The 18410-nt window shown below is 39.4% G+C and overlaps 1 protein-coding gene across 3 annotated transcripts in view; it reads left to right on the top strand.

The window, feature by feature from the left end:
• The window catches only part of ZNF704 (zinc finger protein 704), an 88993-nt gene that overhangs the window by 49966 nt on the left and 20617 nt on the right, over positions 1 to 18410 (top strand). For all 3 annotated transcript variants that reach the window (XM_058830364.1, XM_058830362.1, XM_058830363.1), the window contains exon 3: positions 14667 to 14770. In XM_058830364.1, the coding sequence (XP_058686347.1) occupies positions 14667 to 14770 (104 nt within the window). The remainder of the gene's footprint in view (positions 1 to 14666; positions 14771 to 18410) is intronic.

Here is an 18410-nt window from a genome sequence, read left to right as displayed (position 1 = left end):
TGCAGCTGCATTGCAGTTTTTACATCTGTATTGAGATGTGCAATGGAGAAAGCATAAATTCAGTCACCTTCATTTTTCTGTGGGGAAAAACAGTCAGGAATAATTGATGTTCTCAAGATAGCTTATTCTTTAAATAAAACTGTTAAATTTGAAAAATGCTGTAATGTTCTGCAAAGATATTGTATAGCTGCAGTGCTCCAGCTTGAACAAAATACAGTGGATCTACAGGATAGTAATGTAATCCCCCTGTGGAAGTGCTCATGTTTTTATTGTTTTAAAACCTGCTGTCAGGTGAATGCTGCTTTCAGTGCTTCTTTTCAAGAAGAAGTAATTCATTCTCCATGAAGGCCATGTCTCTTTTGTCCGAAGTAGCTAGCACTCTAACTGGGGACTCCCCAGAGAGCAGCAAGGAGGCTGTGGTTGTCCAGGACTGCAGAAAGGACTTGATGAAAGCAGATCAGGCACCAAAACCTGACTGCCAGCTGCTCACAGGCTAAGGCTTTGCGTCTGTTTTATGAAAAGATTTATTTATTTGTTAATGTCTTTATTTGCCTTAACCTTAGAATTTTCATAAAATTGTGGGGTTTTTATTCTCCCTGAAATTCTTTGATGGTTGTTGGAAAAGACAGGCATGCTATGGGAAGTGTGGTGTCAGGAAGAAAACGGAGTGTAGAAAGACTGGAGCAGAGCATCACAGAGGGGCTGAGGGGCAAGGATGTTTGAATTTATGAAAACTGTGGATAGTCTGCCTGACAGTGTGCAGAGTGGGATGTGGCTGCATTTGCTGTTCTCCCAGCTTTCCAAGCCTTTGTTTCTAGTGGGTACAATTTTAAGAATAAACTAATAACATTGTTTCTCTGAGACTCCATTCTGAAGAAAGAGGTGCTGTTGTTGCATATGGAGAGAATTTCTTAAATAATTTTAGCTAAATGTTTAAATGTCAATGCCTCTCTGACTATAAGTACTCTAATTCATTAGTGTGGAACATTCCACATGCTTAGCCACTTCCACATTTGTGATCCGAAGACAAAGAAACTAGACCATTAGGCCATTGCAAATTGTATGAAAATAGAAAACAAAAAAAGATGGAGAATGCTGTACTTTGTTGACTAATAGTGGAAAAGAGTCCATTTCTTTTCTGAGAGGAAGAAGAGAATTTAATTCTACAATGGAAGACGATACCTTCTTGTCATTAAAGTCTGTGTTGTCTTTGGTAGATGGAAACAGAAATAAGGTTTGTAGTATCAACTGTAACATGGACATTTGAGTAGGACTTTGGTAGATTTTACAACATGAATCTGTAGTTTAATACAGAATACTGCTTGCATAGGACAGTATGGAAAGTGGTGAGGATGTTAATGAAGATAAATTTTTGTGTAGTTTCTTTCAGTGACTGTTAGACTGTTATACTTCTCTCAGCAGCAGGAGTAACTTTACCGAAGTCTGAGAATGGATAACATGAGTGTAATACCTGATCCACAATAAGTGATTGGCTGTTTTATCTTATGGTAATTATCACTCATAATATTTGTGAGAGCAGTGTTTTCCTAGACAAAAATAATAATGAAAAGAAAGGTGGTGAGCGGGTTTTGCTACCTGATTTGTAAACTACAAGAACATACTCAGCAACTGAGTCTGTACAGCATTGTTGTAGTGTGGCTTTATGAACGGCTTCCAACACAAATACATTCATTACCAAGGAAGTGTTTCTGTCTAGCAGAGCAGACTGAGGGGCAAGCTGGACTGAGTACTAACCAGAGGCTGGGTGGTGTATTCTCAATTTCCCTTTGATACCTGCAGGCCACAGATTTCATAGTTTCTTGTAATGAAAAAAAGGCTGAATTCAGAACAAGAACACTAAAGATGACAGCAGAGTTAAGCCAGATGAATTTTTCAGCTAGCACATATTATGTCAGTGGTTTCATTCTTTTCAATACAAAGTATTCAAGTAATTAAAAAGCAAACAAAAACACAACAAACAGCCCTGGACTTATAGAGCAAACATATTTTATAGCACAATGAATGTTTAATGTTAAAAGCATCTTGGAAAAACATTTAGATCAGTAGTACTTATAAATATTCCTGATACCTCCCTTTAGTTTTGTTCTGTCTAAATTGACCATCTGGTACGCTTCCAATTATCAAAAATAAGTTTCATAGGATTTCTTAATCCATGTTTATTTTCTTATCTCCAGATCGTTCATGAAGCTCTGCCTTTATTTCACTCTAAATGTAAATATGTTTTTTGGTTATTTTCTATAATTACAGATCATAGGTAAACTGCTTGGAAACAAATGACAGGGAAGGCAATAATTTGCAGACTAGTTTTGCCCTAATCTCCTGTTATCCCAGTAGAACCATATGTGGTAATTGCTGCCTCTAGATTTTTCTGTATCCTCTACCACTTCAGAAGGTGTCTTGTATATTGCAAGTTATTGAATATCAGCCTTCCCGTACTCTCAAACTGTGTCTCTGCTTGACTGTGCAACCTTTATTTTTTGATGATTTGGTATTGTTGTATTCCAGTTGTCTCAGTTACAAGGTCAGATTCTAACTTCAGGTCCAGTTTGTTCCATGAGGATTGTTGTGTGTGTTTTAAAAACATAACCAGCATAGCTCTGAGGAACCTGATCTAGTGAAAGATGTCCCTGCCCACAGCAAGGGCGCTAGAACTAGATGATCTTTAGGGTCCCTTCCAACCCAGGTCATTCTATGATAAAACTTTTTTTTTTTTTTTTTTTCCGTTGCCATTTCTCTCTAAAAGAGCAATGCTTTCGCTTCCCTCAAAGAGACCGGAGCCTAGAAATTTTGTTAGGGACTAAGTGACTAGCTTTGAAGAGAAACCACTGTGTATCCATAATTGTCACAAATCATCACTCATACTACCGGTTTTTGGTTTATAAGTGAAAAAGTCTACTTTAAATGGTGGGGAGGGGGGGTAAAAGGTAAAATGCTTATTTAATTTAAGGTAGATCAGAAGGTCTGATATAGATACTGTCACATAGTTTAAGTGAACTGTGGCATCTTGCTTGGTGGCCTGAGGCAGTGTAATGCAAAGTAGTGTTGCGTGGTACTGTTTTTCCTGCGTGATACTGTTTTTCCTGCCATGACAAGCATTATCAGTTCATGCTCTTGCAGGAAGAATGATCATTCCCAGCTGCAACATCACCAGATCTATGTGTGAAACATCCCTTCTCACACTGGGACTGGTACCCATGGTACAGTTTCAAAGCAAAGCTCTAGACCTGGTGTTGAGGTTTTTAACTCTCATTATTTAGGACGCTGGACACTTAACAATACTACATGACTGAAAAAAAAAAAAGCTAAGAGTAATCTGCTCCTTGCAAACATCTATCAGTTAGAAAATTGTACCTTGGGAGAACATCCTGAGCTAGGAAATGAAGAAACAATTTTAATTGTTTACAGACTAAGGAGGGGCCTTCTACATGAGATTATTTTAAACTCATCTTCAGTGGGGTTGTTAAGGAGGAGCATCTTCAGTGCAATAGTTGAGTGGTAAAAAAATATATATGGTCATGGAGGAGTCTCATACATGTCATCAGTGAGCACTGGCTGCTGTCTAGATTAGATAGATGGTTCATACTCATTTTCTTGTTGATACGACTGTGCTATGCATAAATAAATAAATTTTGGTGCAGTTATTCCTGCCTGGGATTTCTTTGACAGTCACATGCACACGCTGTACAGTGTACATGGAGGAGACAGTGCTCTCTGAAAGCCCCAACTTCTCCACACACCAGCTGTGCAGATGGCTTGGTCAGCCACAGAAAGCTGGCAACCCTAGTGATGCTTTAACATGGATGTCAGGAACCTTTGGCTCATGCCTGACAGGTCCTACTTTGCCCAGAATCTTCTGTGGCATTTCCTTACTGTCCACTCATCTACTAAAATCTTGTTGTTTTATAGTCTGTTTTCATATCCATAATTTTTAACATATCTTTAGCTCTTATCTGTTCAGCAAAAGTTTAACTCATGGGATGAGGAGGTTGATCTGCAAGGTTGTATTTGGCTCCTTTGGAAGAAATTAAGTTGTTTTGGACCTTTGAATTGTTTGAAGAGTTGTTTAAAAAGTAAGAAGAAAGATGGATGTTTGATTTAATATATTTCTTCTTTATAAGAGATGGTTCAGTGGAGAGATGTTTTTGTGCTGTAATTGTTTCAGTCAGATGCCCTTGTTAAAAACACTGTATTGGTTAGGCCTGGAGATTATCTGGTGGTGATAATTCACAGTTCAAAATGTCCAGTTGAAATTTCAGGTGCCAAGGAAACAACAGAAACCTCTCATCTGTAATTGTGAGATTAAAAAAAAAAAAAAAAAAGCAACCTATCTGAAAAATCTGAAAGACCTAGTGGTAAACTATGTGTCACCCGAATGAAGTTTATATGGTGTAGAGTGTGTACAAGATGTTGGTGCTTACCGCACAATGTATTTTTAATGTGGTGGTATCTATTTCAGTCTGTAATCTTTCCTAAAACAGAAGGACTCAGGCCTTCTTTAGCTCTTCAACACATTGCCAGTGCATTGTCAGAACATCAGCTTGTCTCTTGAGTCATCATGGCATAAAATTGGCGAAGGCAGTTTCTTGACACTGGAATAGCCTCGGGGGCTTCACTTTGTATCTCTTGTGTGTAATTCGGAGGAACTGTGGGCTGCTATAAAGTACATCAGTCAGATCTCTGGCCGACTGAGACATTTCCATTCTGAAACTCCTTCATGTCTCAGCATTGGGGTGTATCCTGAACTGTGGCTTGATAAACATGGAAAGAGCTTGATGTAAAGAAATGGATATCAAAAAGGCAATTGATAGGAGGTGATGTCATAGCAAATAAAGTAATGATGAGTTTGGAGCTTCTGCTGTCTATGTCTGGTAGCTTGAAAACAACAGAAAAGTTGCAGGAGTAACTAAATCAAACATGCTACAAGGTACTCTTTGTCTCCTGAATAATGTAACTAGATTTCTCTTCTCCCTGGAACATGACTGAAGTCCAGACAGGAGGACAATGTACAGAGAAGGGAGGAAATGAGGAAGAGTATAGCTGACAAAAGAAGAGCCATAGCTGACAGAAAATGTATTGAAATATCTAGAATGTTCTTTTTGTGCTTTTTTAATCTGGGCACAGAATGTAAGGATATTTGTAGATCATGAGGACAGGATGATACATCAGTTGCGGGAATGTCTGTATTGCATCTTCGTTTCACACAGTCCGTGCTGGCTGCAGAGTACTGGCCCAAGTGGTCTGTAGGGTAACACATATAACACATGAGAGTTTATGTGTTATTGGTACTTGTACCATACACCCTACTGCTCTACCTGAAAAGCATCTGGAAGTGCTGCTATCTCAATAATAATCTTTCCTGAGAAAATGAAAACTGAGAAAGGAGAAGCATTAAAATCTGGCCTGTAATTAAGCTGGATGTAAAGATAAATGTCAGTTGTGTATGTTACTATATTTAGAAGGAAACATTTTCATCACTGTTCAAAACAAAAGAGTTCATTAGCATGAAATAATTCCAACTTCATTAGTTGTAAACAAGCAATGATGAAGAGAACAGAAGTGGGGTTCTAGTGTTCCTTACAGGTGACTGAGCTCTCCTTGTGAGTCAAATCATAGATTCCAACAGTAACAGGGAAATAACAGTGTTCTTGTAGAAGATGATGATGTGACCATGTTAACAGCGCTTGGAGCAGCTTTGCTCATGATGGATGTACTCTTATTAACAAGAAATGAACACAGACTTGTAGGATGATCAGGGAAATGGAAAGAGAACCCATCTGAGAGGTGTACCTGGATGCTTTCCATGAATGTATGCATAGAGAAAATAGCTCTGAATTGGCTATCACAGGTACTGTAGTCTGTGTAGCCCTGCAGAACTGGTCCAAGGGCCAGAGACGACAGGAAGTCAGGACTGGAGAGGGCAAGATGAGCTAACTCTGTTCCTTCCCTGTTCTGAAGCAGGTTTCTAATGGAGAAGGACAGAAATACAACCAGTTGTGAGGTGAACTATAGTGCTTATCTCCTGAATGGCTACAATAGCAAACTGGAAGACTGTTTACGGTGCCATGACCTTTTGGCTCGTGCATACCATAGAAACAATTGCTTAATGGTTCCATTACTCTTTGGGGTATACAATCTCACTTTGGCTGGAAGCAGAGGATCCTCTCAGAAGTGTTTCTTGCCTTGAGTCTCCAGATCTCTTTCAGCAGTGCTGGCAGCTCTGGCCAGCATTGTCCAGAGTCAGTGGCTTTTTATTTACAATTCTCTTTGCTTCTTGCTTGAAAAAAAAAAAAAAATTCCAAATAATTGTAAAGTGCAGAAAGAATGACATGTAAATATTAACAATAAACAGAAACTGACCCTTGGGTCATTTTTGAGACTGACTTGATTTCAGCAAAATGCTTGCCATCTTGTTCACATTAGCAGATATATGTAGCAACGGAACATGCCTGTGGCTCTTTCATTTGGTGAGATGAGGACTTGCAGGTTTTTTCAAGTGTTTCGTCAATGTGTATTTTATTAGAAAAAAATTGTACTTTACTGTGGCAGAAAAAAAGTTAATATTATTTTAAACTTGACTTTCAGCAACTTTTTAGAGACAAATTGTGCTAAACAAATTACCCATGTATATGCATTAGGACTGTATTTATGCAGTAATATTATAAAACATATTTTGGGATATATTAGGCATTCATACAGTGTGGGAATCATGCTGTTTGCAATAGATAAAGGGGAAAGAAGGAAAAGCGAAGCATTTTTGACATTGTGTTTTCTCTTACTTTGGGAAAGAAAGTTCCTTTAGCATCTGCTGTAAGAGTATCTTCAGCTAATCATTGTTCTCAAAAATTAAGGAAGATTTATAGACTTTTTGTTTTGTTATTTTTCCATCTTTTTTCAAGTTCAGTGTGGTAATTTGTATTGCATTGAGCAAGTGGTCCAGCTCCTTTTCCTGAGGAAAGCATCAGAAGTATGAAGGTTTCTTTCTGTAAGCAGTGCCCTGTCAAAGTGATCTCATTTATGAGTGGGGATGTACCTGTGAACAAACTAAAACAGTAGCATAAGGCACAGGCAGGAAAGGGATGGAACATGAATATTTTGCATAAAATTTGGAATAACTGGTCTGTTGCTTCAGGGTACTATTGTGACTTGGTTTGCAGACAGTTATTTTTTGCATCAGCAAGTGGCCTTAAAAGTATAAAAAATGGAACAGAAAATCTTCCCCAAAAATCCTCAAGATTTGTGGATGACCATAAGGGATAACCATTCTCAGCAGGGTTCTGTTATTCCTTTCTTAATTTTTGCTTTGTACTCATAATCTATCAAGTAATTACCCTTTATTTGATTGCTCAGTATTGAAGCAGACAACTTCTATGTCATACTCTTACTTCAACTTCAGTCACTGCCCAAAGGGCTCTTCACCAGATAAGTTGTCCTGATAGGTTGCAGCTGTTTGAAAAGTAAAAATAATTCACTGGATCATTTTTTTCAATATATAGAGTAAATTGTTCCTGTAAACTGCATCTTATCTCCCAGTGTGGAATTTGGCTTGCCTCACTGTTCCTGTTTATGCAGAGCATTTAAAACTGGAGATCTTATCACCAGCCAATAATGAGAGCAGTGTTTTGCTACCCATCCTTTCCCTCCCCACTCCCAGCACACTGTATCCCATATTTTGTAAATCAGATTGTAAGATCTAGAGTTCAGTCCTGTTTCCATATGGATATGTTTGAAGTTTCAGTTATCTTTAAGGAAGTTGCTCAAAAAGCAGTAATAAAAAGGTTTCTATGAAAAAGGCATTTTCCATCTGCTTTGCAAAACTTCAGCAAACTTTTCTGGGGAGCCTTAGCAGGCAAAGCAGCTATTCCTGCCACTGGACTGCAGAGGGGGCAGCAGGAGCAGAGCATGTCCATGGAAAGTGTTGCCTCAGACAACAGAAATCACAGTAAATTTGACATCCTTTTTATTGCTGGTGCAGCTCTGCCAGCACTCCTGGAGAGGCCTGGTGTGGTGGTAGCCTCCATGTCAGCCAGGGTATCATCACTGGATTGTACCTCTGCAGGGAGGAGAGGGCACTAGAAATGGTGTTCCAAGTGCTCCTGGGGACACACCTGGCTTGGGAAGCCATCTAGCTTGAGGAGCAGCAGAGGGAGAGAGACAAATGAGGGCCCTGTGTGTCGGAGAGTACATCAGCCAACCTTTGGAACCAAATAGTGCAGTTTCTTGGATATCTACATTGACAAAATAGTTGTAAAAATGAATGGATTCTCTTCTGTCATGTTGTAGTGGTTTTAGTGAAAATGGAGACAACAGAGAAACACATATTTGTGAAAACAGGCCTATTCTTTGTGGAGCAGTGCTAGATGCCAGTTCAAATAAAAGACTTTGAGAAACCTGGCTGTGTTACACACCACTTCAGTTCTGTTAAACTGTATTTTCTACTCCAGGATGCTGAGAACCACTCTGGGACTGTCTCACTTCATCTCTTAGGACTGATGTGCAGAGACTTTTTATTGTCTATAAGCCATTACAGTCCAAATAGAAAGTCAGTGTCTCAGTTACTGAGGATTCTGTCAAGTGCTTTCAGGTTCTAACACACCAGCCAGACTTCCAAAGGCTCTTTGAATAACTGAATCACAAAATCTGTTAGCTTGGCCAAGAGGAGATGAAAAACTTCGAGGTAGTCTTTTATGCATTTTTCTTTTTTTTCCTTGAGAAGTTCAGTTATATATGTTTTTTTAGAAGAAAAGTTCCTATATTTGCATTTTCATCTTAATGAGTTCTTGTCACTGTCAGTATAAAAAAAAAATTGCTTGTGTATAAAAAGGACAGCAGAAACAAAGAAAGGCCATTCTGTATATGAATTAGTCTGCAAATAAAAAGTTAGTGTGGAAAATGTTAATTTTATGTTTGACATAATGAGCAAAGACAGAAATCCCTAACTTCTAATTAGTGCATTATTATTATATCTCTTTTAAATATCAAACACCAGTTCTTTTTTTAAATGTGTAAATAGTAATGCTCTCAGTGTTCTCTGAGCTATATCATTCTATGATATATGACTATGCTGATTTAATATAATATTTGGAAATATTTCCCTTTGCTTTTTCTTTTATTGTGAAAGTTACACTTTTACTAAAGAATACCGAAGACCTTGGACTATTTGTATGGATAATTTTCTCTGTAATTTTTGGTTTTGTGTTTGGCAAGTGAGTAATTTGGCAAGTGAGCAACCAAACACAAGAGCAAGAAGTAAGATAATTTATCTGTGCTGTCAGTATTTTGAGTTATTAGATGGTAACCAAGTATTATGGTAAATGCAAAATATTGTGTGGACTAAGAATACTTTGTAACATGATGTAGATCTGTACTCATTGTAGAAGAGTGGTTGTAGTTACTTTAGATACATGGAGTCACAGCCATGTGCATGGATTTTCTTGCTGGTTCTTCATCAAGAGGTTTTTGCCTTTAATGATGAATTGAAGAAAATGAAAATATTTTTATTTTACCTGTAAAATGTAGTTTAGGATTTTTACTCCTAAAGTGTGCTTCTGTTATTACTAGTACACTGATTACAATGCTTTATCATATGCTGAATCATATTTTGGTGTCAAAAGCTTCTAACAACACGTTTATCAGTATTGATGCAGTGCTCAATATGACATCACCTGTGTGATATGGCTATAGTCAAGTGATCAGACTCAGGTTTCAGAGGTATCTTTATGAGAATTTAGCACATGTAAGTATGGGAGAGAGAGAGCAGTTTAAATATAGTGTTATTTTGTCCCGGTTATAGATTATTAAAGCACACATATTTATATGGTACTTCTTACAAAAGGCCCAAGTGTTTTGTGAACCACTGTCATAAGCTGAATTTTGGGTGGAGGACAGTAGACAGTTAACATGGAATTATAGCCTTTTTGTGCTTGATTGCTTCTCTTCTTATCAATCCTAGCTACTTTTTAATTATATTATGTCCCTCTAGTGAGGTTAGCAGTAAGAAACAGATAAACACTTGACTATGCTAAAACAAGGGAAAATGTAAGCCTTTTAGTGAATCTGAATGTTTAAGGCCAATGGGCTTCAGATGGTTATTGTTTATAAAGCAGGATAAGGAAAGGCAGGCTCAACAATGCTGGAAAGCAGGGGTATGTGATTCTAGAGGAGAAGGTTGGCTCTGTGACCATCAACTTTTATAGCCAACGTCCTTGTTGTGCTACTTGCAATGACTTGAAGTTATTGCACATATCATTCCCTTTCCCCTCCCTGGGGCTCTTCTTGTGGTGTTGCAGTTTCTACCCCCTTGCAGCCTGGTCCTGCCAGCTGCAGGATGCTGCTTTTCCTTTTGTTTGATGGGAGTGGAACCCTGGTGAGGAAACAGTGCCTGGCCCACACTCAGGCTGTGCTGAGGCAGCCCTGGAGTGTAGGAGAGCCCTTTCAACACAGTGAACCAGTGCCTCATTGCTTTTAGCCTTGCTGCACTGGGATCAGAGGTTTCTGGTCAGGGAACTAACTAACTGAAAGCTTTGAAGTTGTGGGCAGGGAAAATTAATTTTTTTTTCTTTGCTTCAAGTAAACTTGTTTGTGCTCTTCAATAGGGTCAATTTTATCAAAAGTACCTGCTACCACCACCACTTTCTCTGCTCTGCTCTGGAGAATATTCTCCAGTACCCTTAAATATGCTTGGGTAAAGTACTGACTTAAAATTCAGTCTTTCCAAGAGGAAGTACTGCAGGCTTTTTGATCTAGGCCAGGCAAGTAATCAAGAGTAGTCTCAAGACTTAAAAACTAGAATAAAATTTGTATTTCTAAAGATTTATTTGAGAGCAAGTCTTCAAAAATAGAAGAAAAATAGAACTATCCTATAGGTGTGTTAAGATGGGAATAATACTTAGTAGGGAGTTTGAAGGTAACAGTGGCCAGGAGCTGGCAGAGGAAATGGGAGAGTAGGAGATTGGATGTTGCATTGATTTGGAACACTTGCCTATCTTCGGACGTGTCTTTTGGAGTTTAAACCCAAGCTTTCCTTGTAAAGAGCTGTGACTGGGGAGACTGTGATGGTTGGATAACATTGATAAATTATTATCAAAAAGGCAATAAATTCATCAGCAAAATCAAAGTTGATCAAGAGTAAGTGTAGTCTGATTGGCCTTGACTGTTAAAGAAAAGACCACTTTTAATTGCCAAGCTTTTAATTGCAGGGATCCAGTGAAACCACTCTCCCTGCTGAGGAAGTAGGGAGACTTGAAACGATGAGAACTCGGATTGTTGTAAAAGGTCTACCTCCAACTGTAGAGCTGTAATTTCTACTGCCGATATCTCAGCTGAATCATTGTAATTTGGCTATTTCGTGTGTTTGGATTTACAAACACTTGGAAAGAAAGGATCCAGAACTGCTTGGTTCTCAAATGCAGACTGGACTGACATAAATGCATCCATACAAAAGTTGGGAGATGACATTTGGAGACTGGGATGTGAGGTTAGAGAAAAGAAGAGATCTTAATAGTTGATGTAGTAGATGATCTTACAACTGATTTAAATTTCTTTACACCTAATAACAGTAACATCAGGGCTTATGATTTCAGTCCACAGAAAATCGCCTTAGCAATGGTGGATAACTGTTTTGGGGACAAGTGATGCGTAACAAACAAGTTATTTTCCCCTCTGACTCCAAATAGTGTTGAACAGCTGTGTGCAGGTTCAGCTTACCAGCAGAGAAAGCACAAAAGTACTGGGACAGTCTTAAGGCATCAACTCACATGTGATGCTGAGTAAATGCAGATGGCTTAAGTGGTTGCAGTCTTCAGTTTTATGCCTTGCCTGTATCTTAAAGGCTGCTGCTGCAATACTGGCTGAGTGATATATGAAATATGTGTGTTTACATTTATGAGCCAAACTGTAAGAATGGAGCAGAGTCACGTAAGCCAGTACTTGTAGCTGCTAAAATTCTTGTGGCTGGGAAGTATGAGTGGAGTGTTCTTGTTTGCTGGATGCATTTGAGGAGCAATAAATAGTAAAAATGACTGTCATTCAAAATGGGCAGAGAAAAAGTCCAAAGTTTGTTTTATTTGGGCTGTTAGCCTGTTAAACTGGATCAGGAAGAAAACAGGATTCCAGTAATTGCAAGAGTGTGGTTTAGCATGGCTAATAAGGATTCTCATGACTATTCCTATTCTTTGCCTGCTTGTGAAAATTTTCACCTTAGGCACAGATGCCAATGCTGACAATTTTGGGATATTTAAAATTATTTGGAGCAAGGGTTATATTTTCAAAACAGCAGTGCTTATCATTGTAGAGGAGAGAAAAAGAATCAGAAGAACTAGAAGAAGTTAGTTATAAACTGCTTGGGGAAACTTTGGGATTAGCTCCTGTTCTAGACTAACATCTTGACACCGACTTGGCAAACACTTGCAACAACTGCTGTAGTGTGATTTTGCAATTCTGCAGAGGCCTGTATGGGAACATGTTAGTCCTGTTGCCACACACACAGAAGAGCCTTGTTGGAAGGCCAATTGCAAACACTAGGGATTGGCTTCTCCATCTTACCAGGAAGGAACTTTTGCTCATTTTGTCCTCATATGTTGCAGAAATGCAGACAGTAATGGTTCATTCACAACTGGGTAATCACAGGGACAGTTGGTGTAGTCTGGCAGGAGTGGGCTACAGAGCATATAAAACCTTCTCAGAAACTAGATTTTCATACTGGATATTAGCTAATTGGAAAATCATCTGGCAGTGTTGGTCTTGAGAAAGTGTAGCATCTCCATGTCAGCCCCGAGGAAGGGTCTTCTGAGCCCAGAGGAATTTGGCATTCTGAGTGAAACACTCTTCTGCAAGCACAAGGAGCTAATGGGTGACAGATTCAGGATTCAGCTGATTATAGCAGATAGCCAAGACCTTTCCAGTACTTGATGATGACCATATGGCTGCTGTGCTCTTTGCAAAAGCCTTGGCTGGGGGAGAGAAGGGTTTTCTACAGATATAATCAGAACACAGCAGGCACCATCATCAGTGTTTCAGTTCCAGGCACTGATGTGTTGCAAAAGACAGTTGTGAGAGTTAAGCTGTTTTGTAGTGTGGGAGAGTGTTCATCAGCATCTGTGTGGGTCCTTGCATCAGCCAGAAAGCAGCTGTGAACCATTTCATGGACAAGTTCAAGGTTTGCTCAGTAAAATATCAAGAGCCTTTGACTGTAGTATAGCTTTCAGTTAATGAACCTTCCACCTGATGGGTGAGATAGGATTCCAGAAAAGGGAGTGCACCCAGCACATCCTGTTCCTCTTGGTGACTTACAGTTGATGGGAAACAGCAGGTAGCTGACCACTTCTTGTCTTGGGCTTTAAATTAGACTTAACCTGATATGTTCAGCAGAGCTCCTGGCAAGGCACAGAGACATCTCCAGAGACCCGGAAAGCAGAATACAGGGGGAGGAAGTGTCTTTTAGTAAGAACAAAATTAACTTGATCTCTAGGAATTGAGAAGATGATTTTGGATGATCAGTCATATGTTTGAAAGCAAACGTTTTCAAAAAATTGTCTGCTTTGATTCCACCCACAAGGTGGAAATCCCACAAGGATTTCCAGCCCACAAGGATGGAAAGCAAAAGTCTGCTAAATGTAGTGGGTTTGGTAGTTTTATTTTGGTACATTGACTCCTTAGAAATTTTACATTGACAGAGAGTTACTCTTGGGTAAAAAAGACAGAATATTATTTTTACAGACAAAAAAAAGTTTCCTTCATTGCCTAAAAAAAACCCCATGACACCTTGAGCAGTGGATCACTGAATCCTGGTTCCTGTCCATTGTCCAAGTCTTCTCTTCCTCTCCCTGGAAAGCTGGCTGCTCTCCTTTCCCTTATTACCCATTCTCCATGTCCTCTCCTCTGACTTACACAGGTTCCCAGCAAGACTAGGCTGAGGCAGCAATGGCTCCTGTGCCATCATGCTGGTTCAGACACCCATCACACCCACAAAATAACCTCTCTCCCTCTCTCCCTTATTCTCCCCTACCCTTCTATGCCTTCTGAATTGTTTTTATGCCAGTTTCCTAATTACTTAAAATATTTGGGTTTTAATCTTACCAAAAATATGGGAAAAAATTAGGTTCAGTCCTTTGGAGAATATGGGAATGTTAATAGTGTTAAGCAGAAGCAATGAACTGACATCCCTTAGTTCCAGTTCACACTTTTTCTTTGCCCTACAGAGACTAATGTATGTTGTTAATGTTGCCAGTAATCTCACCCACTTTTGCATCTTTATGTCTTCATCCAAGAAAAAGAAAACCACCTTAAGAGCATATTTAGCTCTAAGAATATGAGTAGCTGAAATTCTAAAAATAAAAAAGGAACAAAGTCAAAGTTATAGAGAGTCACAGTAATCCTGAAAATTTTATACAAAGATGTATTCTGTTTTCTCACTTCTGTTTACACTGAGTTAGTTTGCTTGTAGAAGCCTCTTTATATGCTCAGGTTGCCAGAAAACTAATGCTTGGAGAACTCTGTGCAGCAGCTTGTTTTTGTTAATGTGCAGGCTTAGGATTTGGGCTGGTATTAAAAAAAAAAAAAAAAAAAAAAAAACAAAAAGAAAAAAACCCCACTAAAAAAAATTCAATATTTGTTGATGTGTTTCCTGCCTCCCACTCACTGTGTTTCAGGAAATCTTTGGAAGAACTGGACATGGATAAAGTAACAGCAGCCATGGTACTCACCAGTTTATCCACCAGCCCTTTGGTCCGCAGCCCTCCTGTCCGACCCAACGGTAAGCCTTTGGAGCCAGGGGCTGTGGGAAGAGGTGCCAGGGCCCTTTATTGGGGGGTTTGTTTCCAGGAGTTGTGGCCATGGTGGAGAACAAACGGTGAGTGGCTGTCTTCTGGTATGTTGGGGATCATACTGAGCTTTGTTCCAGATGCCCATTCCATAAATGGGATATGAGCACTTCAAAAAGTCTCTTGACCTCACTGAAACCATTAATATTTCAAAGAGCTTGTTTGCATTTGCATATGTAATGTCCTAGAATTGTAGAACAGTTAGGATTGGGAAAGACCTCTAAGATCACCAAATCCAGCCATCAAGCTGGCACCACCACCACCACCATGTTCACCTCTAAATCATGTTCTGAGTGCCATATCCAGGAAACATGATAGCAGTTGTTAGTTATTGTCATCTACTCCATGGAAATGAGATCAGATTTTACCCAAAACCACAATAAGGCAAAGAACTTCTAGATCACAGCCCTTGGCTGAGAGGCCCTGCAGTAACAATCCATACAGCAAGAGATCTGCTTCTCTCTGCACCTCCAATTCCTGTGCTGCGTGTAACTCTCTGATGATCTTTCATCAAACCCATAATCCGTTTAAAGACTACTTCATTCATGGTATAGCAGAAGACACACAAATAAAAATAAGTATAAAAAGTTTCAGGTAATGAAGAGATTGCTAATAAAATACAATTGATCTATGCAATATTGACTGGAGTTACAATAAATTTTTAGGAGTGTTTTATTTTAAGGAATAATTTAAATTAGGACACCCTTTTTAGGGCACCTCAGCATTGTTTATATGACAGACTTTTCTTACTTGTAACTGCTAAAAAAAAACACTAGATGCTCTCCTACTATCATTAATTGGAAGATTGAAGAATACTTTCTTTTCTTCATGGGAGCAGGCATGGTCCACTGTAAAAAGTTAAAGGGATTCATAGCAAATATCAATGCTGTGGGTTTTCCATTTATTTTCAGGAAATTTAAGTTTTATCCATTTAGTTGGAATTCTGGCCATGAATGCCCATGACCTTTGTTCATGCGCTTTCTAGTGTTGAAAGCCAGAAGTGTTTATTGGAGTGCCACTGCTCTGAGGAGCCCTGGGAAACCTCAGGCAGTGACATCCCTGGTGACTGTCACGCTTCAGGACAGGATGTTGCCAGCCCCTGGGAAAGGTCAGCAGAAGGGTAAAAGCACACCTGCTTTCCAGCTGCTCAGCTCACAGACAGAACTACAGCTGAAAATGGATCTGTGCTTGATGTGGCAGGCAGGGATTTGGTGTGGCCAAGGCACATATATGTCCCCTGCTGCATCCCTGTCCTGGGGGGCTGCTCTGCTTTGGGGGAAGTAGTATCTGCCACCTTAGACAGTCTGAGCAGGTGATACTTGCCAGGAGCAGTAGTGCACGTTAGCTGCAGCTGTCAATTGGAAAGATCTTCCAAACAAGACTTTTGAATTGCTAATAGGCAAATGGTGGCTTGTTTAGCTGCCTTTGATATTTCTTAGAATAGTCTGAGTGCTCTTTGATATTTCTTCATATATGTATAACATATATATATATATATAACATATATATATATATATATATAACATATAACATATATGTATAACAAGCTTGTCAGCTTGTTTCCCAAAATCTGGGAAGACTAGCCTGAAAAAGTAATTCACATGTTTTCAGTAGTCACAGACAAGATTTTGAAACTGGTTTTGGGCACCTCCTCCCTGAATATCTTAGTTTTGCCTTAGTCAAGCCTTACTAAAGACTTAAATAGAAGTCTAAAGACTTGATAATTTAAAGCTTTTTTGGTGTTGCAAGGCTTGGCTCTGATCCTAGTAATACAAGCAACAAATGCATTAGTGATTAGTTTTTTCTACATGCTTTTCCAAAAAAGGGCAATAAGTAGCAGTATAAAGGACCATTTGTTAAAACAAATGGAATTTTGCGTAGAAGCAAAAAAAAAACCAAAAAAACATTAACATTAATATTAAAGTCAGATCCGTGCTGTAATTCCTGGGAATGATCACCCATGTGAACTGGATCAGAGTCTGGCCCTTGTTTCTCTGCAACTGAATAATATTTGGTCTGGTTCTCTTTCACGCAACTCCAGCAATGTGAAAAGAGCCCCAAAATAAGAGTAAGTTGCATTTATTTATATATTAAACCTCTTTACATTGACAGATTTGTTAGTATGAATGAGAACCGGTGTTTGGTTTCTTCCTATTGTCAACCTCATTCAGTCTTTTCCATGCTACTTTAAAAATGTTCTTGATTTACATCTCTTTCTCAGCAAGGTGAGGAGAAGCTGTAAGCACTGAAAATACAAAGTACCACCATAACTGTGTAGGAAAGTAGTAATTGAAAGAGCTTTCCTTTGTTTTTCTGAAGACATGGAAATTTTTAGCTGTGCTAAGGTCACAAGTGGATCCCAGATGTATTTTTTGGCTTTGGCACAAGACTGAAATACCAAATATTTCAGAGAAACAAAACTCACCTTCATTACAGTCACATGAAGGTTGTAATCATGAGATAAAAGATGACATTCTCATATGTTAACTTAGGAGCTACCAGAAATGTGTATGTATGTCCTTTTCCAAAGAGGAAGTGGAAGGAGTGGAGGGAGCAGATCAATTCCATTTATGCTCTATGGTCCTGATCAGTAAATCAGTACTGCTGCCTACTCAAGAGGGCACTATGTTCTGGATTTTTTGAGCAGCTGATGTTAGTCATTAAGGATTTTGTCCAAAACCAACTGAATTAGGAGGAAAAAAACCAAAAATTCATTGGTTTGGAGGTAAGCTTTTGATAGCTCACTTTCTTGCCAATATCAGTAGTTAAATTTATCTGTAAGAAATTGAGAAGGAATGGACGAGTGACTTCTGCAGATCTTTTAAAGACAGGCGCTGGCTTGAAAGGACTTGTCTCACACTTAAATATTGATTCATGAACAGATAAGATGTTATTTGCTTGCCAGCTCCAAAGTCAGGTATTGCACAATACTCAGGACCTACAGTGTCATTGGGAAAAGCTTCCAATGCCTGAGTTAGGGAGAAGCCTCACCTAAACCATTCCTGTGCATTTGCCCAAGCCCTGTGAGAACTTGAGGGTTCTGGCAGAGCTGCCTGTGGCTGCTCCCTGGATGTGCTTGGGCCATGCCTTTGCTGAGCTCATGACCTACATACTCCCCTGCTGCCAGGAGTCCTTTAGGTACGGGCGTCTGATGCCTGAGGAGCTCTGCATGTGAAGCATGGCTCAAGCTGTGCCTCAGACTGCACATGCAGTGCTGTTACTCCCACCCATGGTGCTGTGGAGTGCAAGCTGTGGGTTCAAATGTCTTCTTACCATGTAATGTCAGGAGAGCTGCACCACTGAGGTGGCAGTTCCTCCAGCGAGTAGGTGTGGCGGTGATCCGGTGTCTGTGTGTTCCACTTCTGAAACCAGATGCCTGCACACCTGTATTTCCCAAGGGATACATACCACCTCATGCAGAGATTCAGATTAGGCAGAGGCATTTGTATTGAGAGATTGTAAGAAAACAGAGTGTAACTATGCTTTTCTTTGGTGTTTTACTCTGGGAAGAATGTCATGTTTTTGTGGATCTGCTTAGTATTCTGGGGCTCAGAGTGTATGTCCCCTCCCCAG

The sequence above is a fragment of the Poecile atricapillus genome, chromosome 2 (assembly GCF_030490865.1).
Source record: "Poecile atricapillus isolate bPoeAtr1 chromosome 2, bPoeAtr1.hap1, whole genome shotgun sequence".
In the NCBI taxonomy this organism is placed as follows: domain Eukaryota; kingdom Metazoa; phylum Chordata; class Aves; order Passeriformes; family Paridae; genus Poecile; species Poecile atricapillus.
The sequence above is the reverse complement of the archived record's forward strand: the minus strand, read 5'-3'. Positions and strand labels throughout refer to the sequence as shown.